Consider the following 25,089-nt stretch of genomic DNA (forward strand, 5'->3'; position numbering starts at 1 on the left):
AACGTGCACTTCTTCTGAAATTTGTATGACTCTAATTATTAATATGCACTAATTCATCATTTATTTGGAGCTTTCCTTTAGAGTCTAAATGTGTTTTTGTTAGCATCTGTTTTTCTTACTTATTTTGTTAACCTGCATCTTTGGATGCATTGAGATTAAAGAGAGTTGTTTTCTTTTTATTTGGGGTCTTTCAGTGACTTTTGACTTTTTTACAGTTAAACTGTGTGGAAAAATAAAACTATTTTTATACACACAGGGAAGCATCCACAGGAATTTCTAAATGTTTTATGGTCATATATGATTATTGAAGGGGAACAGGTACAGGGTAGCAGCAGTATTGGTCTGAAAGGAGTAGGGCAAAGAGTGCTGTCTGAAACCCTGTTCCTGGAAAATTGTGCTGTTTCCACATCTTAATGAGTGTGTAAATTACATAGGAAGTTGATGATGGTGGAGACTTATATGGAGTCACACCGGGTGGGTTATATGCAGCGGATTAGAAAACAGAAGATTCCGGTTCTCAATCTAGTTCTGTTACTAGTTAGCAATCCCTTTGGCAAGTCACCTAACATCTTTGAGATTCAGTTTATCTCTAAAGCAAATGAATGCAACTTAAGGTCCTTTTAGGCTCTCACGTAGAAAAAAGTAAGTCTTTGCACACAGGATTACATTTCTAACACCGATTATAATTTAAAAATAAATTTTGAGATGCTGGATAAAGTAGCCAAGATTTGTAATAGCACCCTGAGTACAAAGTTAAAGGCATTTGGGAGCTAGCAGACTAATATTCTAGGCCTGGCTTTGACGCAGTTGGTGACTGGGCAAATTTATGCATTTCTATAGGGACTAGGTTTGTTTTCTGTACTGCCAGTTGGGCTAGATGGTCTCTGAGTTTTCAATCAGCAATAATATTGGCTATTCTCTCTGATTTTTCCAGTAAAATAACTCAAAGAAATAATATGAGTCCCTCAAAATACAGTTTTAGTTTCCACAATAATTCCATGAGGAGTTTTGACAGGGATGTACCAGAAGGAAACAATATACCAGCACTTTTCATGGGAATTATTTCGAAAAAGCTTTGCCCCATTATCAGGCTTTATGAAAACTAAATGTAAATTTAAAACCTTAGGTAGTTATTTTCTATAGACCTTCATCTATTAATAAGAGGTAAAGTGTGGGGCAGAGTAAAGAGTTGGGATGGGTAGCTCATACCAATTAGACAAAATGAAGAACTGAAACAGTTATTAACTACTTACATGTTCATGACCAATATGACATGAATTATAGGTGAACTACTAAAGACAATGACTTTTAACCAACCATTTATCTTTTCCTTTTAAAATGTAAAGCACAAACATGAAAGGACTAGAAATACTTTATTTGATGGACTCATACGAACAGATGAGTTTAGTTAATATTTTTCATGTGCTCTTATCATTGTAACTTTAAGCAGATAAACCTTAACAATTATTATTAATATCGTTAACATCATAATTCATTTGTCTAATTCTAATTACAAGAAATCGTCATATTTAACTTTTTTATCAAATAGTTTTCATAATGAGCGTGAAAGAAACAATAAAATAATATAGAAATGCACTCAGAGGGAAAAGTACTGCCACATCCAAAAGTATTATTTCAGAAAATGTTTTTTATGTCATATCTGTATTAAGATATTTTGTCAGTCTCCACAGTACATCTGTGAGGTATAAGGTTGTTTGTCCTGAAATCCCTATTTTACACACAGGGAAACAAGCGCAGTATGTTTAGCAAATTTTCCAAGGCCACATATTGTGTCAGGATAGCGCTGGGAAAAGAATTTATCGCTGATATTTTTCTTATATAGTCCAGTGCCTAACACAGTGCCCTAGAAAGAGTAAATGCTCAATAGTCACTGAAGGAAAAGAATGAAACCATTCTTCTCTACGAAATTGAGAAAACTGTCATATTTGCTCTCTATTCCTTTAGTCATTAAACTGGACAAGCTAGGGCAGCAGTTGAGCAATAAACTTCATCCACTGTCCTTTCCACAAGTTTTCATTATTACATGAAGAGGCTTTACAAGATGGTACCATCTGGTCAGTACTGAAGTTACACACTTCTAGGCACCCCACGTAAGGAGTGTCATTAATCTTGGTTCATTGTACCATTGGCTTTTGTGGTGTAAGTTAGGTCCACCAGCCTGTGGCCAAGATCAACTTTTCACAAAAGTCACTGAAAATTCATTATTAATAATTAACATGTTACTAATGTCCTACCCTAATGATAGTCTAGTAAAACAGAGTTCTACATCTTGGAGCTAAAAAACTTAGTTGCAGTCCTTGAAAATAAATGACTTGGCTAGTGTCGGCTCTGTCTACTTCAGACTTCGCTGAAGATAATTATAAAGCCTGAAAGAATAACTCAATTTATTTCCTGAGTTAATGTGTCATAAGTTGAATTGCAACTGTAAACATGATAAAGGTCACAGTGGCATGACTTCTACTTTTATTTATTTAATTATTTTGGCCACGCCACACAGCATGAGGGATCATAGTTCCCCGACCAGGCATGGAACCCTTCCCCCCTGCAGTGGAAGTACAGAGTCGTAACCGCTGGACCACCAGGGAATTCCCTGGCATGACTTTTAGAGTTGATAGAAAAATGTGGTAAAAAACACAAGTGTTGATATCACTGGGAGACAAAAGGATGGCAAAACTATAGTAGTTATTCCCAATGATGCATCATCAAAATAAGTTAAAGATTGTCATTCATTTCACTGACACTGGTAACCAATTACCTAAAAAATAAGTAAGACATCTCGTGAAGCACTTATGGTTAAAACGTATTCCTTCACCTCTAATGACATTCATATTTTTCTCTTTTGAGAAATAAAACCTGTTTAACTCCATAGAATGATCCTATTAAAGTGAAATGAAAATACTCTTGTATCTGTCACCCCAATTTAGTGATTGATCTAAAATTTCACCCAGATGACATTTTCATTAGGGCACAGTCTGCAGAAATCTGACAATTCTACATCTCATTTGCTTATACTTAAACAAATGATTCACCAGACTTTCCTAACTGGATGGTGTATTTCCACTGGAGTGAATGTCCTAATAGTAATTCAAGACAAATCTTAGAGATAAGATTCATCAAACATTTCTACTCCATCTTATCATGTCTAAAGGTCAGAGATATTTTGAGCTCTAAAAGAGCATCATAAGGAACTTAAAGCATCCTTTGGTGCAACTGTTACTCATTTTTAGAGCATAGTCACAACTAAAATAGAGATAGACAGAAATCAAATCAAACTATTAAACATCTAAAAAAAAAATGGTTCTGAAGAACCTAGGCGCAGGACAGGAATAAAGACGCAGACGTAGAGAATGGACTTGAGGACACGGGGAGGGGGCAGGGTAAGCTGGGATGAAGTGAGAGAGTGGCATGGACATATATACACTACCAAAAGTAAAACTGATAACTAGTGAGAAGCAGTTGCATAGCACAGGTAGATCAGCTCAGTGCTTTGTGTCCACCTAGAGGGGTGGGATAGGGAGGGTGGGAGGGAGGCTCAAGAGGGAGGGGATATGGGGATATATGTATAGCTGATTCATTTTGTTATACAGCAGAAACTAACACACCATTGTAAAGCAATTGTAATCCAATAAAGATGTTAAAACAAACTATTAAACATCAGCTTACTGGGTAAATTGAGTTTAGACACCTACATGATGCAAAAGAGCAGCCTTTGTATGAGCTCCTACACCCTTTAAACTTGAAGCATAGTCCGTGTTTTCACTTCAAAGTAAATATCTAACTGAAGCCAGAAATTTCATTTTGTCATTGTGTCAATTATGTTTAAAAGACCATTATTAAGTAAAATGTAACCTAATTTGTGAACAACCCTACAGCGAGTGGAAATAGAAAAATATAAGTACCCACACCCAGCAACAAACAAATGACAGATTCTTGAGCGCCAGACCCTCCAACTCGTCTACTTATCATTCGATCCCTTTGCTCACTCTTTCTTTCTACACCAGGCAGGAGGGTAAAATATTTTCAGAGAAATTCCCTGGACTATATGATTTCAATTGCACGTGCCACTCTGGACAAACAGAAGATCCTATTTTCAAAGTCTTAAAGCACTTGTAAGGGCTGTGTATATGTGTCTTATCGTCCTTGTTGCTTCTGTTCTGGAGTACTTGGTTGGCCAGAGCTCTCTCCAGGGCGGTGTGCAGGAGTGACAGGAAACTGAAATCCATAGCCATTGTATCCATCCAAGTAGACACATTGGAAGAAGCTGATGGGGCCTAAAGAATAGAGGATGATGATTTATTAAAACAAGTAGAATGTGATTAGGAACAGAGGTAAAACACTGTGAGGCAGTCTAATACAATACATATGGACATGGGTTCTCCAGCCAGATAGCCTTGGCAACAACCAGCAAGTTCCTCACATGTAAAATCAAGACAACAACAAAAAACCTCACAGAAATATTGTGGAAATTAAATAAGTTCATATATGTGAACCACTTGAAATCCTTCCTGGCACATAATAAGCCATTATTAAAATGATAATAAGAAAAGCCTGGCATAGAAAGTCAAAGTGTTTAGTTTATAGGAATCTAGATGTGCACAGTATTTGGAAAAACTGGTATGTAGTAACAGGTTTCAAAACATGAGCTTATCAATATGCAAAGTAACCAACTCGTGTGTGTGTGTGTGTGTGTGTGTGTGTGTGTGTGCGTGCGCGTGCGTGTGTTAATAACACCACAGAGAGTCTTGTGATTTGTAAAGTCTTGAGGTTTTCCACTTGCCCTTACTCTGGAGGCAAGCACTCTCCTGAGATGGCACAGTTACTCTCTAGGGCAGTGCCTCCAGATAGCAGCTCTGTTGTCAGAGTAGAAAACAACACAGGAAAGGACTTAAAGCCCAGCGAGGCAGTGTGCGCATTGGATACGGCATGAGCTCTGGGCCCAGTGAGCCGAGGCTTCCAGGTAGCAGTTTTGTTAAGAGATGGTGAGTTTAGCCCCTCCTCACCATGATGGACCCCTACTGACTCTTCAGTGTGGTCCATCGTATCCATTTGCATTCTGTCAACCAACCACAGACTTCTTGCACATGGCCAGGAAAGAGAATGACAATTGCAGCTAGCGGTATGTGGGATATGGGGGTGAGGGGCGTGCTGGCCAAATCCATGTGAGCCTAAGGGTTTACGAAGTAGAATAAAGCAAAGTGTGTGTAGAAAGAAGCCAAGGAAAGCAACAAGGGATTATTCTGATTTCATCATCCATGATGTCAGCTGACTTTAATCATTGGGTTTTTAGTGATGAAAAGTTTGGAGAAATCTTGAGTTTAGTCCTTCTCCTTTCCACTCTATCTCATCCAGAATTGTTTTCTATTTTGTTCTAGCCTCAGACAGAGGCAGGAACACAACCCCCCTCACCCCTGGGTGTTGGACGGTTACACAGAAGGATGGCAGAAAACGGCAGCACCAGTACTAAAAGGGGCAGAGTCCATCAACAACAGGCTACTTTCCAGCTGAACCTTCTGATCCGTAGGCACTGTTCTGACATTTCTTTTATTGATGTCAAATAGTTATTAGTGAAAATACCATCATAGCTGCCTATTCTAGATCTTATATAAAAGGCTCATGAATATCAAACTATAGAATTGCTTCATGGTAAGATGAAAATAGAAAATATTGTTTTGCTACAAGTAAATCCCCAAATGAACTTAAAGTACTTGATACCTTGGTGCTTTTTTTTACTAAAATAATGGAATTATTTTATTTATTTACTTCTTTTTAATTAAACCTTTTACTTTGAGATCATTGTAGAGTCGCATACAGTTGTAAGAAATAATGCAGAGAGAGCCCACGTATCCTTCACCTAGTTTTCCCCAATGGTTAACATCTTTTCAAAATTATACTATAATATCACAACCATGAAACTGACATTAATATAATCCACCTATCTCATTATGTTTTAATATTTATTTATGAAATAAGAGATTTTGAGTGTTATGTGATAAAGCCACAATTTGTTATGAGTAGGTTAACAATTGGGAAAGCATTGCTATATAAATCAGAAACATGCCCAGATTGACTTTATGGATTTTGCAACCATATCTGAACGCATTAAAACTGCTTATTTCTTTATATTCCACACAACCTGATCATATGAAGGGTTATAATGAGTATCCCTCTTATCTGTTGCAGAAGTCCCAGCATCTAAATGGTGCCTAGAACATAGTAGGCACTTAATATTTCTTCAATAATTCAAGTATTAATACAGAACAGGAGGCATTTTCTATTATAGAGGGCATTTTTGTAATTTCCTTCAGAAATACATCTAAGAAACATTGTGAAACCCAGAGAACATGATTGACATCATTTCCTCAGATAAATGTCTATTCTTTACTTTAAAAGCATTATGTGAAGCAAACTTAGGTTACACCTATTTTAAAAATTGCTTCCTTTAGTCTGTCCAGCAATGACTCTTATGCATATGTGAATTCAAGATGTATTGCTTTACCATCTGAAGAAAAATATCTAATTTAGAAGTACTGAAATAATGAGAATCTTGGACATTGAATTTTGTAACTGCATATGAATACTGATTGCATTCTAAAATCAACGATCCCAAAGATTGAACATTAAGAGCCTGCCATATATCGAGAACAATCCAAAAGAACTTTCATTCTTAGAATGAGTCTCTAAGCAATTGAATTGCTGAGACCTATTTCTACATTTTCTTCTTTTTGATATAAAAAATTTCAGCATATCACTTCAGCTGTCTTTTTACAAAGCAGACAGTAGCACGCATTTAAGCACAGATTCGGTTGGAGTGCTCAGGGTCAGAGCTGTGTAGAACGGTTTGTAGTAAGTGCCACTTCCATCATTGCTTTGTAATTCCTCCAAATATGTGCCACTTGCCTGACGCAAAAAATGCAGAACTTCTCTTTGAAATGTAAGAGACCTACTGTAATGTTATTCTTCATGTCTGTGCTAAAAATCTTCTTCTTTTTCTTCTTAAGGGAGTCTAAAGTTTCAATTTATATATACCATCTACAGAATGCCTCAGTAGTTTTAATCTTTTTAAAAAAACTTACTTTTTTGCTTCTTTGTGGAAGACACATCTTCAGCTTCTTCTAGTAGATACAAAAATATGAAAGTAAATAACTTGTACATTCACAGCTATTATACAAATATGTAGGGAACTGAAAAATGCCAAAAAATGCACAGTATGAAAGAAACAGGAGCTACTTGCCCTCCTTAGAACATACTCTAGGTTCTTATTCAGATTCTGTTCAGCCTTTAACTACAAAATTTAGTAGGTAAGATCCAGGAGTAGAAGAGGAGGCAATGAAAGAAAAGAATGGGAAATGTTACAGGCGATTGTTCAGATAGAAACTGGTCCTGATGTTAATGGAGGGCTAGCTGACACCCATTCCTTTCTCAGAAGAGGTTTTTGATGCTCAGAGTTATAATATGGTAAGGATGGAATCTGGCTATGAAACAAACATTTTAGTCAAAATAATTTTAAATTTGTGAGAGACATAAGTTTTAATGATCATCCTTGTCCTGAAAGAATAGCAGCAGGCTAGTATTCTGTATCCTTTCCTTCTCAAGGACTCTTTTGCTTGAGTGACATGCACCATGTGTATATCTCACAAAGGATAATTTGACACTATCCATTTGAACCCCCTTTCCCAGGTTAGAAGTTCTTAACTGGTGTCCACAGATGAACTTTTGCGAGTTTCCTGTAAAACTATGAAATGTTAAGATATGAGTGTGTGTGTGTGTTTCATCTAAAGCAGGTTTTAGATTTCATCAAATTCTAAATGAGTTCAAAAAACTTCCTTCTCAAAGTGTGATCCATGTGCCAGCAGTTTCAGCATCACTTGGGAAACTGATATAAACACAGTTCTTGGTCCCCAACCTCAACTTATTTCATTTTAACAAGATTTCCAAATGATTTGTGTATAAAATTGTTTGAGAAGCTATGGTCTAGAAATTTAAAAATATATTAAAAGTTATAGTTCTTAATAATTCAATTTTTAAAAAATCTAAAAATTTTAGTATTCAAAAATATCTTAAGACGAGTGTAAATCATTTCATAAGAATCAGAAAACTATTCTCTTGTGTCTTTTCTCAAAGTGCTATTTTCCACACTGTCAATTAATTCCAGACACTGCCACAACACTTATATTTTGATGACAAGAACACCTCTTAGGTAAACTCTTATTGTCCACAGGCAAGTCTCGAAGTAGAATAGCAAATATCTATCACATAACAAGCCAAACTAGGAAGCCAGGAAACCCTTCAGGAAAAAAATGCATTAAATTAAATTAGTTGAAAACCTTACAATACAGATGAGGAAATTTAGTCCTGGAAATACTCGCCTAAGGTCATGTATCTGGTTGTAGCAAATTTTTCTGAGGTTTGAGATCTGTCTTCCTCCCTCCCTCCCTCCCTCCCTTCCTCCCTTCCTCCCTCCCTCCCTCCCTTCCTTCCTTCCTTCCTTCCTTCCTTCCTTCCTTCCTTCCATCTTTCCTCTATGCTATTGTTGCCAGCATAGGCAAGTTATCTTAATTTTTCTTAATAAACACATCAATCTCATATTTGAACATTTATGTGAACCTCCTGCTGTCAAATAACATCTCCCCAATCCCTGGTGAAATGATAATTTTGAAATATTGCTATTGTAAGCAGATTGGCCAACTAATTATTCAATAATTACTTGTAAATATATCAGTGACCAGTTAGGTTTCAATATATGGATATACATATATATGTTTTCCAAATAACGTATAAAAACTGTTTGTTTACAAATAAGTCTACCTCTAAACATTGCTTAGGTAAAGCTGAAAACCAGATCAAGAATAGTTAAATAAAACAAACAGAAAAAATATTGCAGACTTAAGAGAAAACTCATAGTGAACTGAAGATAACAATTTTACCTTTAGCTTTCGTTGAAGCTGGTACATCTTCAGAATCTTCTCCTAGAGAGTAAAGAAAGACATATCAATTCATGATCTATTTCTCAGATTTCCCAAAGAGGAAATATTGTATTTAAAGGTTTTTAAGAGCTAGAGGGTCTCTTAATCTATAAACTCAGCATGAAGTGTCTCTATGAATAAGAACTTTGTGATAAATAAGGTAACTTCTCTGACTTGGGCAGAGGGTGGGGAGGAAATAGATGCTGTGCCAGGACTGTGGTCAGCAGGCCAGCAAAGTCTGGCTAGGGCAAGGAGAGCTTGCAGTGACCCTCCCAAACATGCTTGTCCTCCTCTGACTCCTAAAACTGCTTCCCGAAACCACAATCACTTTTGGAATTTCGGGAATTTGAGGTAAATAAATTCATACACATATGGCAGATCAAGAGGAAAATCTCTGCCCATGTATTTTATTAGCTGACTGACTTCTGACAATTGTAAAGGCAATGAAAAGGCATTAAAAGCTGAACAAAACTCAAATATATAAATGATGACTCTTCAGGTGCATTAGGTATATCGCTTGGTCTTTTGTGTAGTCTACTTAAAAGGTACATAGTGGAATAATGCGGGAGTAACTTTAAGTCGGAGATCATTCTAATATAATTAAATGATCTTTAAATTTTTATATCAATTTTTTAGCACTTGTCATGATTGGAAAGAGGGTCATTTTTGTATTGTTTATTCAGATTTTGCATACCAGCTGTCCACAAATACAAAAGGGGTAAAATAAGTTAGTATACAAATTTTCTCTAATAGGGAAGAAATGTGACCTTCAGGAAGAGATGTTACTATGTAAAAGAACAAAATGGGAAAAAGAAACAAAATTGCTAGCATTTTTTATGGTGAATTATTAACGTTTCAACCTAATTAGTTTTTAAAATATTTAAATACAGGCTTAACTCAATTAAATACTGAATTAAGTGACCTAAAACTATCCTATCAACAATTATAAATCAGGGAATGATTAAATGATATTTTTAAGTAAAATAATACTTATTTTTTAAAGATATCAGTTCTTAGATGAATCAAGTAATAACTATATTTAATTGTGCAGTCAAAATCTGCTAATTTCTATGAAGGATGTTTACAAAATTAAAATGTTACAAGGTACTTGTACAAGAAATATAGATTTTACTTTTGTAGGTAATAGCACACTTAAAACTAAGGCACCTATTCTCTGGATCTATTTGTTACTCATGGGGAAATAAATATGGATAGAATAACAACCTAAGCTTCCTCTCTTTTGCAAAATCAGTATTCTGAACCAGAGTAAACTAGCTCCAGGTGATAAAATCTGGCAAGAACGGAGTCACACGTCAATCACTCAGGCTAACCAGGAGAACAGAGGCACAAGGTAAACTGTAAGCCTAGGGCAATTGCCGTAGACATGCAATCTCTGTGTAAGCAACTTAACAGTAACAGTTTACTGATCTAGGAATACTTCATGCGATTGTCACTACTCAGAATACAAAAAATGGAGAAAAGCACTAAATACGTTTACTCTTGTAACTTGTGCCTTGATTGGGCAAGTGGTGGTTTGGACAAAATACTTGACTCTGAATGGATACAGTCATTATTATAAAAGAAGTATGAAAATGTGCCAGGGGAATTTTGAGTGACTTGCTTTTGGCGGAGGGGTAGTTAGAAAGACTATGAAGAAAGACTAGATCCAGCAAAGGACAGAGGATAGTTGAGGAGCACGGTAAATGCTGAGGACGGTAGGAGAACCACATCTGGAAAGGTTGGATAGGATCGTCATGTGCAAGGTGTTTACAGATCAGGCTGAGTTGTCTCTATTTAATGTCATGGCAAATGAAGGTTGTTCAAGAGAGAAATAATATTTTAGATGTACTTAGTAAAAACAAGCCTAGAACATAAGAGAATGGATTCAGAGAAAGAAATTGGGAATGCATTTTAATAGTCAACCTAGAAACCATGATTTCTGCAACTAGGAGTCACTGAAGGAGCTGAGAGTAAATGAGGCTTTCTATGCAGAGTTAAATAGAATTGGGCATGTGTGAGTGAAAGTGATGAATACAATAAGGGATAGCACCATCCACTATTTGAGCTTGGAGGAAGGTAGTGGTGTTATTCCCAGCAAGGAGGGAAACCTAAGAGGCGCTTATTAGCTGGGGATCATGAAAAGTTTCGTTTTCTTTGAGTTCAGTTGTGGTGTTGGCCAGTCATGAAATTGCAAGTGTCTAGAAAGAAGCAAGACAGAGAAGGCAAGATGTCTGGAAAAGTTTAGAATTGATGTGTATTGAGTTAATGGACAAAACTGGGAGAGTTGAGGCATCACTTTCTTTTTTTTTTGGCTGCGTTGGGTCTTCATGGCTGTGCATGGGCTTTCTCTAGTTGTGGAGAGCAGGGGCTAGTCTTCATTGCGGTGCGCGGGCTTCTCATTGTGGTGGCTTCTCTTGTTGCGGAGCATGGGCTCTAGGCGTGCGGGCTTCAGTAGTTGTGGCTCGCGGGCTCTAGAGCGCAGGCTCAGTAGTTGCGGCGCACAGGCTTAGTTGCTCTGTGGCATGTGGGATCTTCCCAGGCTTGAACCCATGTCCCCTGCATTGGCAGGTGGATTCTTAAACACTGCGCCAACAGGGAAGTCCTGAGACAACATCACTTTTAATGATAGCAATAATAGTATTTCCTAACACTTACCACATGCTGGGTCCTATTAAGTAATTTCACATGTATAGCACATTCAATCCCTACAACACCTCTCTGAGGTAGGTGCTCTTATTTTAAATCTCCTGTATAGATAGAGCAGAGAGGGGTTAAGTGCTGCCCAAGGTCATAAAATGAGTGAGTGGCAGGGCTAGAGCATGAATCCCAACTTGCCTGAGTCAGATCCACTTGAATGAGGATTTACATTTATGGCACAAAGAGAGCACCTATAATGTCCCATCAGTTGTACTAAGCACAAATAGTAACACATTTCACCTCCTCAGCAAATCTGTGAGGAGGGCACTATTATTATTCCCATTTTACAGAAGAGATAATTGAAGGATAGAAAGTCAAGGTCCCAGAGCTAGTAAGTGGGGAAATCAGGATTCATACTCAAGCATTTGGGTTCCAGAGACTGTGTTGTTAACCACTATGCCATTCTACCTTTTGAGAATGGCCTTCTAAACTCAGTACTCTCTGATTCCAGAACCTATGCATTATATTGCTCAACAAGTATCTGCCAACATGCTCAGACAGAGTCAAAGTTACACGTGAGCCATGCACTTGTACAGAGCAGAGATAAAACAGTGTTCCTCTAAGCGTGGCCCTCTGCTCTTCCAACAATCTGTTTTCCTTAAGTGTGGACGAATACACGAGTTACCCTGTTGCCTTTGGAAATGGTAATGACGATGAAGAGGAAAGTATAATATCTGTTCTGTTTGCCTAGCCACTATAAGTAATGTAGGCAATCATATTCCAAATAATGAAGAATAAAAATGTATTATCTTGAGTTTCAAATTGTAGACTCCATCCTATACTTACATAGAAACTTAGATTCCAAAGGAACCATAAATATCAGGAAATCCAACCGTCCATCTAAAGCAGATGTGTCCACTGTAGCAGAGTCATTGAACAAATGGGAGTTCTTGTCTGTGTGGCTACGATTTTGATCTTTTGAACATGTTGGTATTACGGGCTGGCATTTGTATAGCTCTTTATACTCACTGAATTGGAGCTATAGACACAAGTTTTTAAGAGCTATTAGTTTGGGGAGACCTTCAAGATGGCGGTGGAGTAAGACGTGGAGATCGCCTTCCTCCCTACAGATACATCAGAAATACATCTACATGTGGAACAACTCCTACAGAACACCTATTGAATGCTGGCAGAAGACTTCCTGAAATGCAAGAAACTCCCCACGTACCTGGCTAGGGCAAAAGAAAAAAGAAAAAACAGAGACAAAAGAATAGGGACGGGACCTGCACCAGTGGGAGGGAGCTGTGAAGGAGGAAAGGTTTCCACACACTAGAAGCCCCTTCGCGGGCAGAGACTGCGGGTGGCGGGGGGGGGAAGGTTCGGAGCCGCAGAGGAGAGCGCAGCAACAGGGGTGCAGAGGGCAAAGCAGAGAGATTCCTGCACAGAGGATTGGTGCCAACCAGCACTCACCAGCCCGAGGCTTGTCTGCTCACCCGCCGGGGAGTGCGGGGGCTGGGAGAGGCTCGGGCTTCAGAGGTCGGATCGCAGGGAGAGGACTGGGGCTGGCGGCATGAACACAGCCTAAAGGGGGCTAGTGCACAACAGCTAGCCAGGAGGGAGTCCGGGAAAAACTCTGGAGCTGCCTAAGAGGCAAGAGACCATTGCTTTGGGGTGCTCGAGGAGAGGGGATTAAGAGTGCCGCCTAAACGAGCTCCAGGGACGGTGCGAGCCGTGGCTATCAGCACGGACCCCAGAGACGGGCATGAGACGCTAAGGCCGCTGCTGCCGCCACCAAGAAGCCTGTGTGCGAGCACAGGTCACTCTCCACACCTCCTCTCCCAGGAGCCTGTGCAGCCCGCCACTGCCAGGGTCCCGTGATCCAGGGACAACCTCCCCAGGAGAACGCACGGCGCGCCTCAGGCTGGTGCAACGTCACGCCGGCCTCTGCCAACGCAGGCTCGCCACGCATCCATACTCCTCCCTCCCCCTGCCCAGCCTGAGTGAGCCAGAGACCCCGAAGCAGCTGCTCCTTTAACCCCCTCCTGTCTCAGCGGGAACAGACGCCCTCAGGCGACCTACACACAGTGGCGGGGCCAAATCCAAAGCTGAACCCCAGGAGCTGTGCGAACAAAGAAGAGAAAGTGAAATCTCTCCAGCAGTCTCAGAAGCAGAGGATTAAATCTCCACAATCAACTTGCTGTACCCTGCATCTCTGGAATACCGGAATAGACAATGAATCATCCCAAAATTGAGGCGGTGGAATTTGGGAGCAACTGTAGACGTATGTGCATGCTTCTTTGTGTGAGTTTGTCTGTATAGCTTTTCTTTTACCATTTGTCCTAGGGTTCTGTCTGTCTGTCTGTTTGTTTCTGGTTTTGCTTTTTTTTTAGTATAGCTTTTAGCACATGTTATCATTGGTGGATTTGTTTTTTGATTTGGTAGCTCTCTTCTTTCTTTCTTTTTTATTTGTTACATTTAAACTTTTAACAATTTTTTAATAACTTTATTATTTTTCTTTCTTTCTTTCCTCCTTCCTCCCTCCCTCCCCCCCTCTTTCCTTCCTTCTTTCTTTCTTTCTTTCTTTTCTTTTCTTTTCTTTCTTATTTCCTCCCTTTTTTCTGACCTGTGTGGCTGACAGGGTCTTGGTGCTCCAGCCGGGTGTCACGCCTGTGCCTCTGAGGTGGAACAGCCTAGTTCACGACATTGGTCCACCAGACACCTCCCAGCTCCACGTAATATCAAACAGCGAAAGCTCTACCAGAGATCTCCATCTCAACGCTAAGACCCAGCTCCACTCAATGACCAGCAAGCTACAGTGCTGGACATCCTATGCCAAACAACTAGCAAGACAGGATCATAACCCCACCCATTAGCAGAGAGGCTGCCTAAAATCATAATAAGGTCACGAACACCCCAAAACACACCACCTGATGTGGTGCTGCCCACAAGAAAGACAAGATCCAGCCTTATCCACCAGAACACAGGCACTAGTCTCCTCCACCAGGAAGCCTACACAACCCACAGAACCAACCTTACCCACTGGGGGCAGACACCAAAACAATGGGAACTATAAACCTGCAGCCTGTGAAAAGGAAACCCCAAACACAGTAAGTTATGCAAAATGAGAAGACAGAGAAAAACACAGCAGATGAAGGAGCAAGGTAAAACCCCGGCAGACCAAACAAATGAAGAGGAAATAAGCAGTCTACCTGAAAAAGAATTCAGAGTAACGATAGTAAAGATGATACAAAATCTTGGAAAAAGAATGGAGAAAACACAAGAAACGTTTAACAAGGATCTAGAAGAACTAAAGTGCAAACAAACAATGATGAACAACACAATAAATAAAATTAAAAATTCTCAAGAAGGAATCAATAGCAGAATAACTGAGACAGAAGAATGGATAAGTGACCTGGAAGAAAAAGTAGTGGAAATAACTACTGCAGAGCAGAATAAAGAAAAAAGAATGAAAAGAACTGAGGACAGTCTAGGAGACCTCTGGGACAACATTAAATGCACCAACATTCTAATGATAGGGGTCCCAGAAGAAGCAGAGTATAAGAAAGGGACTGAGAAAATATTTGAAGAGATTATAGTTGAAAACTTCCCTAATATGAGAAAGGAAATAGTTAATCAAGTCAAGGAAGCACAGAGAGTCCCATACAGGATAAATCCAAGGAGAAACAGAACAACACACATATTAATCAAATTATCAAAAATTAAATACAAAGAAAAAATATTAAAAGCAGCAAGGGAAAAACAACAAATAACACAAAAGGGAATCCTCATAAGGTTAACAGCTGATCTTTCAACAGAAACCTTGCAAGCCAGAAGGGAGTGGCAGGACATATTTAAAGTGATGAAGGAGAAAAACCTACAACCAAAATTACTCTACCCAGGAAGGATCTCATTCAGATTTGATGGAGAAATTAAAACCTTTACAGACAAGCAAAAGCTAAGAGAATTTAGCACCACCAAACCAGCTTTAAAACAAATGCTAAAGGAACTTCTCTGGGCAGGAAACACAAGAGAAGGAAAAGGCCTACAATAACAAACCCAAAACAATTAAGAAAATGGTAATAGCAACATACATATCGGTAACTACCTTACATGTAAACGGACTAAATGCTCCAACCAAAAGACATAGACCAGCTGAATGGATACAAAAACAAGACCCATATATATGCTGTCTACAAGAGACCCACTTCACACCTACGGACACATACGACTGAAAGTGAGGGGATGGAAAAAGATATTCCATGCAAATGGAAATCAAAAGAAAGCTGGAGCAGCAATTCTCATATCAGCCAAAATAGACTTTAAAACAAAGAGTATTACAAGAGACAAAGAGGGACACTACAGAATGATCAAGGGATCAATCCAACAAGAAGATATAACAATTGTAAATATTTATGCACCCAACATAGGAGCACATCAATACATAAGGCAAATGCGAACAGCCATAAAAGGGGAAATCGATAGTAACACAATCATAGTAGGGGACTTTAACACCCCACTTTCACCAATGGACAGATCATCCAAAATGAAAATAAATAAGGAAACACAAGCTTTAAATGATACATTAAACTACATGGACTCAATTGATATTTATAGGACATTCCATCCAAAAACTACAGCATACACATTCTTCTCAAGTGCTCATGGAACATTCTCCAGGATAGATCATATCTTGGGTCACAAATCAAGCCTTGGTAAATTTACGAAAATTGAAATCGTATCAAGTATCTTTTCTGACCACAGTGCTATGAGACTACATATCAATTACAGGAAAAAAATCTGTAAAAAAATACAAACAGATGAAGGCTAAACAATACACTACTAAATAATCAAGAGATCACTGAAGAAATCAAAGACGAAATCAAAAAATACCTAGAAAAAAAGGATGAAAACACGACGACCCAAAACCAATGGGATGCAGCAAAGCAGTTCTAAGAGGGAAGTTTACAGCAATACAATCCTACATTAAGAAAGAAGAAACATCTCAAATAAAGAACCTAAACTTACACCTAAAGCAATTAGAGAAAGAAGAAACAAACAAAAAAAAAAACCCCAAAGTTAGCAGAAGGAAAGAAATCATAAAGATCAGATCAGAAATTAATGAAAAAGAAATGAAAGAAACTATAGCAAAGATCAATAAAACTAAAAGCTGGTTCTTTGAGAACATAAACAAAATTGATAAACCATTAGCCAGACTCATCAAGAAAAACAGAGAGAAGACTGAAATCAATAGAATTAGAAATGAAAAACGAGAAGTAACAATTGACAGTGCAGAAATACAAAGGATCATGAGAGATTACTACAAGCAACTATATGCCAATAAAATGGACAACCAGGAAGAAATGGACAAATTCTTAGAAATGCACAAACTTCCGCGACTGAACCAAGAAGAAATAGAAAATATGAACAGACCAATCACAAGCACTGAAATTGAAACTGTGATTTAAAATCTTCCAACAAACAAAAGCCCAGGACCAGATGGCTTCACAGGCAAATTCTATCAAACATTTAGAGAAAAGCTAACACCTATCCTTCTCAAACTCTTCCAAAATATAGCAAAGGTAGGAACACTCCTAAACTCATTCTATGAGGCCACGATCACCCTGATACCAAAACCACAAAGATGTCACAAGGAAAGAAAACTACAGACCAATATCACTGATGGACATAGATGCAAAAATCCTCAACAAAATACTAGCAAATAGAATCCAGCAGTACATTAAAAGGATCATACACCATGATCAAGTGGGATTTATCCCAGGAATGCAAGGATTCTTCAATATATGGAAATCAATCAATGTGATACACCATATTAACAAATCAAAGGAGAAAAACCATATGATCATCTCAAAAGATGCAGAGAAAGCTTTCGACAAACTTCAACACCCATTTATGATAAAAACCCTCCAGAAAGTAGGCATAGAGGGAACTTTCCTCAACATAATAAAGGCCATATATGACAAAGCCACAGCCAACATCGTCCTCAATGGTGAAAAACTGAAAGCATTTCCACTAATATCAGGAACAAGACAAGGTTTCCCACTCTCACTAGTATTATTCAACATAGTTTTGTAAGTTTTAGCCACAGCAATCAGAGAAGAAAAAGAAATAAGAGGAATCCAAATTGGAAAAGAGGAAGTAAAGCTGTCACTGTTTGCAGATGACATGATACTATACATAGAGAATCCTAAAGATGCTACCAGAAAACTACTAGAGCTAATCAATGCATTTGGTCAAGTAGCACAATCGAAAATTAATGCACAGAAATCTCTTGCATTCCTATACACTAATGATGAAATACCTGAACATGAGATTAAGAAAACACTCCCATTTACCACTGCAACAGAAAGAATAAAATATCTAGGAATAAACCTACCTCAGGAGACAAAAGACGTTTATGCAGAAAATTATGACACTGATGAAAGAAATTAAAGATGATACAAATAGATGGAGAGATATACCATGTTCTTGGATTGGAAGAATCAACATTGTGAAAATGACTCTACTACCCAAAGCAATCTACAGATTCAATGCAATTCCTACCAAACTACCACTGGAATTTTTCACAGAACTAGAACAAAAAATTTCACAATTTGTATGGAAACACAAAAGACCCCGAATAGCCAAAGCAATCTTGAGAAAGAAAAATGGAGCTGGAGGAATCAGGCTCCCTGACTTCAGACTATATTACAAAGCTACAGTAATCAAGACAGTATTGTACTGGCACAAAAACAGAAATATAGCTCAATGGAACAGGATAGAAAGCCCAGAGATAAACCCACGCACCTATGGTCACCTTATCTTCGATAAAGGAGGCAAGAATATACAATGGAGAAAGACAGCCTTTTCAATAAGTGGTGCTGGGAAAACAGGACAGCTACATGTAAAAGAATGAAATTAGAACACTCCCTAAAACCATACACAAAAATAAACTCACAATGGATTAAAGACCTAAATGTAAGGCCAGACACTCTAATAGTCTTAGGGGAAAACACAGGCAGAACACCCTATGACATAAATCACAGCAAGATCCTTTTTGACCCACCTCCTAGAGAAATGGAAATAAAAACAAAAATAAACAAATGCAACCTAATGAAATTTCAAAGCTTTTGCACAGCAAAGGAAACCATAAACAAGACGAAAAGACAACCCTCAGAATGGGAGAAAATATTTACAAGTGAAGCAACTGACAAAGGATTAATTTCCAATATTTACAAGCAGCTCATGCAGCTCAATGTCAAAAAAAACAAAAAACCCAATCCAAAAGTGGCAGAACACCTAAATAGGCCTTTCTCCAAAGAAGATATACAAATTGCCAACAAACACATGGAAGAATGCTCAACATCATTAATCATTAGAGAAATGCAAATCAATACAAAATGAGATATCGTCTCACACCAGTCAGAATGGCCATCATCAAAAAATCTACGAACAATAAATGCTGGAGAGGGTGTGGAGAAAAGGGAACCCTCTTGCACTGTTGGTGGGAATGTAAATTGATACAGCCACTATGGAGAACAGTATGGAGGTTCCTTGAAAAACTAAAAATAGAACTACCATACGACCCAGCTATCCCACTACTAGGCATATTCCCTGAGAAAACCATAATTCAAAAAGAATCGTGGGCTTCCCTGGTGGCGGAGTGGTTGGAAGTCCGCCTGCCAGTGCAGGGGATGCGGGTTCGTGCCCCGGTCCAGGAGGATCCCACATGCCACGGAGCGGCTGGGCCTGTGAGCCACGGCCGCTTAAGCCTGCGCGTCCAGAGCCTGTGCTCCGCAATGGGAGAGGCCACAGCAGTGAGAGGCCCGTGTACCGCAAAATAAATAAATAAACAGAGTCGTGTACCAAAATATTCATTGCAGCTCTATTTACAATAGCCAGGACATGGAAGCAACCTAAGTGTCCATCAACAGATGAATGGATAAAGAAGATGTGGTACATATGTACAATGGAATATTACTCAGCCACAAAGAGAAACAAAAGTGAGTTATTTGTAGTGAGGTGGATGGACTTAGAGTCTGTCATACAGAGTGAAGTAAGTCAGAAAGAGAAAAACAAGTACCGTATGCTAACTCATATATATCGAATCTAAAAAGAAAAAATAGTGGTCATGAAGAACCTAGGGACAAGACAGGAATGAAGACACAGACCTATTAGAGAATGGACTTGAGGATATGGGGAGGGGGAAGGGTAAGCTGGGACAAAGTGAGAGAGTGGCATGGACATATATACACTACCAAACGTGAAGTGGATGGCTGGTGGGAAGCAGCCGCATAGCACAGGGAGATCAGGTTGGCCCTTTGTGACCTCCTAGAGGGGTGGATTAAGGAGGGTGGGAGGGAGGGAGACGCAAGAAGGAAGAGATATGGGAACATATAAAGAAAGAAAAATTTAAAAAAATTAAAAAGAGCACTATTTCTGGAAATTGTTAGGGTTAATTTTCAGATTTCATGGAATTAAAGACTGAAGAGGTGGTGAAGAATTGGTGGGAAACTTAGTTCAGAAGTGTGGGTGTAAATGGAAGCAGAACCAAAGCACAAGAGCTTCAGTAATTGAAATGGTAAGAGACATTTTATACAAGGGAATCATCTGAAGATATTTGTCAGCAGGGGGAAGAGGATCTCTTAGAGTGAGAACTGAAGATGTGGGATTGAGGGAGCAGGGGAAGCAAGAAAGGATGGAGTCAAGGAGGAACATGGAGTGATAAAGAAGCAATGCTTCTTCACCTGAGCATGAGAGGGTAGTGGTGGGTAAAAAAGGGAAAAGATTAAAAGAGATTGTAATTTGGAGAGAAGGACAATTTTAAAGAATCCACATTGATAGCATAGACTGTTAAATTTATTTTTCTTATTTTTACAGATAACATTTTCCTGTGTAGTGCCCAGTTTGCTCTGCATTCTCTTAGCAAACAGGATAAATAAATAAAAACTACCTAAATAATGCATGTGTATGTACCAGCAGTTACTGCATGTTTATTTCTACTGGCAGTCTATTCTGATTTGTGCAGAGTTTCAGGAAGTACTCATAGGTAAGCATCTAGGATCCTTAGGCACAGACACAAAAGTAACTTAGCCTGGATTTTTGTATTCTTCCTCACTCTTCTTACTTTATCTAATTCACAGCATCATCTTGTGTCTGCAGAAATATTGAAAGCTCCAAATTATTTTCTCAGCTGATTTTTTGATAGATTATCTGTAAATAGCCTGATAGAATATTATAGTCTAAGAGTTTATGTTTTTTCAAGACATCCTAAGAATCTATAGTAGTTCAAGGCAACACTTGACAGCTAGTCTATTTTAGCTGTCAGGTGTGAAATGCTCCTTCTATACATTCTATTATTTAAAATGATCATGAGTTTTAAAGAAAATTAACTGCTACACTGAGCAATCTCCACAGATTCTTGGAATTGCCCGCAGGGAGTAATAAAGTATGCAGAAACAATTCACATTTGGACTTTTGCACACAGTGAAGCCAAGGGTATTCAATGAAGTATGTAATCCTTTCTGAGTGTCTGTCCCGTCACTCTAGGGATAAGACACAACTGTTTTGAGGGTAATGTCAGAACAACTTACCATCACCAGTAAATGAACGTGGCCACATTGCTGGTACCCGAAGACTAATAATGGACAGTGACAAACATTTCACCAACTATGCCTTATACACAGACTTTCTCTGGGATCTAGAAGGTGTGATCACAGGGGATGAGCACTGCAGCTAGTGCCTATTTAGAAGGCTTCGGCCAAAAGTAAGTGCGCCATTATTTTTTCTCCTGGAACAAAATCTCCATGAATTTAAGCACTCATTTTCTAAAAAAGTAGGATTGTTTTAAGTTCACCCCAAAATAAGTGAGATTTTTAAATTTTTATTTTATCTCATTGTTTCATCCATTTTGACACAAAATCTTATAAGCAAAGCCTATCTCTAACAAGGGAAGTAACCTATTTTCATCATTATCATCATCATCCTCACAGATAGCAATTAATGATCACTTACTATGCACCAGTCACTTATGCACTCTTTTTTATCTTACTTCATCTTCCCCAAATTTCAATTAGGTAATTTTATTATCACTATTCACATTGAAAAAAATAAGACTACTAAGCACAAAGATGTTAAGCAATTTACCCAAGCTTTTAAGTCATGATGGGAACCCAGTCCATCTGAAACCAGTTTCCCTGTTATCAGCCACTACCCTGTGAGGACTTTCGTAATTCTACCATGTATTCATTGCTAATTTGTTTTTAACAAAAACTACACTGATGTTAGTATCCATCAACATTCCATTGCAGCAAGTGATATCCAATAAGATTCCATTTCACCAAGGGGCCTCCAATAAAAAAGGGAGTCAATCATTTTATCCTGAATTAAGTTTTCATATATATACCACAAGAAGGCATGTTTTCCTTTTTCAAAGGTTTGTGTCTTTATGTATTAACTGAGGATGAGGATGGTTTGGTTTGAAAGAAGATTAAATTGAGGATTCTATGATTAAGATTGTCTAAAGTTTTAATAACAAATTTAATTTTATACAGCTGTTTGGAACGAGGCTATCAGATATTTTACTTTTTAATTTAGAAAAGTAAGGCATGAACCTTGGTTAAAACAAGATTTGTGGGGCTTCCCTGGTGGCGCAGTGGTTGAGGGTCCGCCTGCCGACGCAGGGGACGCGGGTTCGTGCCCCAGTCCGGGAGGATCCCACATGCCGCGGAGCGGCTGGGCCCGTGGGCCATGGACACTGAGCCTGCGCGTCCGGAGCCTGTGCTCCGCAGTGGGAGGGGCCACAACGGTGAGAGGCCCGTGTACCGCAAAAAAAAACCAAAAAACAAAAAAGATTTGTGGGTGACATTAAAAAAACTCTTAGGCACTATTACTTCTGATACTATGGTAGACAATAACGACAACTACGAAATCACATCTTTTGTTGTAGTGCTGCATTCAGAGGAAGTAAAGGAATCTCCAAACAGAATCCTCCCTCCTGCTCCAGGAAGGGGACAAAACCCTGCTGATACACGAAAAGTGAAGTCATCCTGAGGACAAGTGATTATATTAAAACTGGAACTCAAAAACTAAGTGTACAAGGAGCAAAGTGGGGGTGCAGGGGCTAAGCGCCCTTATTAGGTCAGAGACAGTGGGATGAACATATGACTGTCCCAGGGGCTCCTGAGAAGACGGCAGTTTTCAGATCTCCTCCAAATCCCACCATAAAAACAGATAGCAAAGGCCATGGACAATATTTATTACAAAATGGAGTGAACCCTAAAGTACTTGTGAATGGGGACAACTGGCCAGTCAAACACCCACCAGGTATCAGTGTTTGCAGAAGAGGAAGCAGGAAGAAACAATGGGGATTCTGAGATACCTGAAAATAGGGAACCCTACTAGAGCCAACAGATATTTTCTGAAAAGTGAGTCAGAACAACTTGAGATCATCAGTTGAAACTGGGAGGGACTTTGCCCAGTCATTAGCAGGTGAGCATAAAGTGTTCACCGTGAGGTCTGAGTGCTGATGCCATCAGGTACCCTATGACCTTGAGAAACTGATGAGCCAGTGTTGACTTTCAAGGCAGGACCCCTCAAATGGTAAGAAGCTGCTAGGAGTGGAATAAAAGTTGAGCAGGACAGGGACAATAGAGACAAAGAAAGATAAGGTCAGATAAAAATGAGGGAAAGAAAAATAAATAGGACCTCATAATCAAAGTCCCAAACACAAAAAGACCATCATGAGTAACAGTCTGAAAAAGCAACAAACAACAAATTTATATCACAAAGTACTTCAAATACTGAGATTTTCTAATTCAAAATTTAATATATATGAAATGTTTTAAGAAATAGAATATAAATTTATAAGGACAAGCAATAGGAGATTGTGAAAATAACAAATAAGATTTGAAAAGTAATTTATAATAAAAATATAACATATAAAAGCTCATTGGATTAGTTAAAATAATATAGAGCTCAAGATATAATTAGTGAATATATATATTAGAACTGATTAAATTCTAATCAGAATAAATATGGCATCGAGACACAAGGAGATGAAAAATCTGAAAGAGATGTTAAGAGAGAACAAATAATATACATACATAACAGATTCCTAATCAGCAGTAGGAAATAAATTAAGACACCATATTTGAAGAAATAATGGCTATGAATCCCCCACATTGGTAAAAGAAAAAAAAATTGTGTCCTGGAAGCACTTCACAATAAAAAGAAGCTCTTGTTCCAATAAACTACAGTGAAACTGTAGCAGATAAAAGGCAAAGAGAAAATATATTTAAAGAAGCCAACTCTGTTTACAATAGCCCGGAGATGGAAACAACCTAAGTGTCCATCATCGGATGAATAGATAAAGAAGATGTGGCACATATATACAATGGAATATTACTCAGCCATAAAAAGAAACGAAATTGAGCTATTTGTAATGAGGTGGATGGACCTAGAGTCTGTCATACAGAGTGAAGTAAGTCAGAAAGAGAAAGACAAATACCGTATGCTAACACATATATATGGAATTTAAGAAAAAAAATGTCATGAAGAACCTAGGGGTAAGACAGGAATAAAGACACAGACCTACTAGAGAATGGACTTGAGGAAATGCAGAGGGGGAAGGGTAAGCTGTGACAAAACGAGAGAGTGGCATGGACATATATACACTACCAAATGTAAAATAGATAGCTAGTGGGAAGCAGCCGCATAGCACAGGGAGATCAGCTTGGTGGTTTGTGACCACCTAGAGGGGTGGGATAGGGAGGGTGGGAGGGAGGGAGACGCAAGAGGGAAGAGATATGGGAACATATGTATATGTATAACTGATTCACTTTGTTGTAAAGCAGAAACTAACACACCATTGTAAAGCAATTATACTCCAATAAAGATGTAAAAAAAAATTCTGATAAAATACTAACCAAAAGAAATCTGGAATAATTATAATATCAGACATACTACACTTAAAAAAAGATCCCTATAAGGAATACAGAAGTTATCATATAAAGATGAATGTTCAGTTCACCGGAAAGATATAATTAAACTAGTATAAAACTTACAAAACAGTTTTTAACATAAAAATTGAAAAAACTATAGGCATAAGCTGATAACTTTCCATCATAGTAGGGGATTTCAATACAGTTTATTCAACTATTGATACTTCAAATATTCAAAAAATTAATGAAGATACAGAGTATCTTCACACACAAACTTGACTCAACGGATATAGAATTGTGCTTCCAACTATTAGAAAATGCACATTATTCTCAATAGTATATGGAATATTTACTAAAGCAGACAATATATTAGTTCATAAGATAAGAGCTCAACACATTTCAAAGAATACACCATTTTCTCTGACCAATACACAATTAAGTTAGAAGTTGATTAAAAGAGGATTATCTTTATAATTCCCATAGGTTTGGAAATTTTAAAGTATTTAAAATTCTAAAACTTCCATGTAATA

The 25,089-nt window shown here is 38.3% G+C and overlaps 1 protein-coding gene across 8 annotated transcripts in view; it reads right to left on the reverse strand.

Moving 5' to 3' along the window:
- Positions 1–1,356: 1,356 nt before the first annotated feature.
- The window catches only part of TRDN (triadin), a 373,155-nt gene continuing 349,422 nt past the window's right edge, over positions 1,357–25,089 (reverse strand). For 6 of the 8 annotated variants that reach the window (XM_082668827.1, XM_082668826.1, XM_082668822.1 and 3 more), the window contains 3 exons: positions 8,946–8,987; positions 7,095–7,133; positions 1,357–4,292 (listed from right to left, as the gene is read on the reverse strand). In XM_082668827.1, coding sequence (XP_082524953.1) covers positions 4,153–4,292; positions 7,095–7,133; positions 8,946–8,987 — 221 coding nt within the window. In that variant the 3' untranslated portion in view covers positions 1,357–4,152. The remainder of the gene's footprint in view (positions 4,293–7,094; positions 7,134–8,945; positions 8,988–25,089) is intronic. The other 2 variants (XM_082668823.1, XM_082668821.1) reach the window with 1 other exon arrangement.

The sequence above is a fragment of the Grampus griseus genome (assembly GCF_964374135.1).
Source record: "Grampus griseus genome assembly, chromosome: 13".
Taxonomy (NCBI): domain Eukaryota; kingdom Metazoa; phylum Chordata; class Mammalia; order Artiodactyla; family Delphinidae; genus Grampus; species Grampus griseus.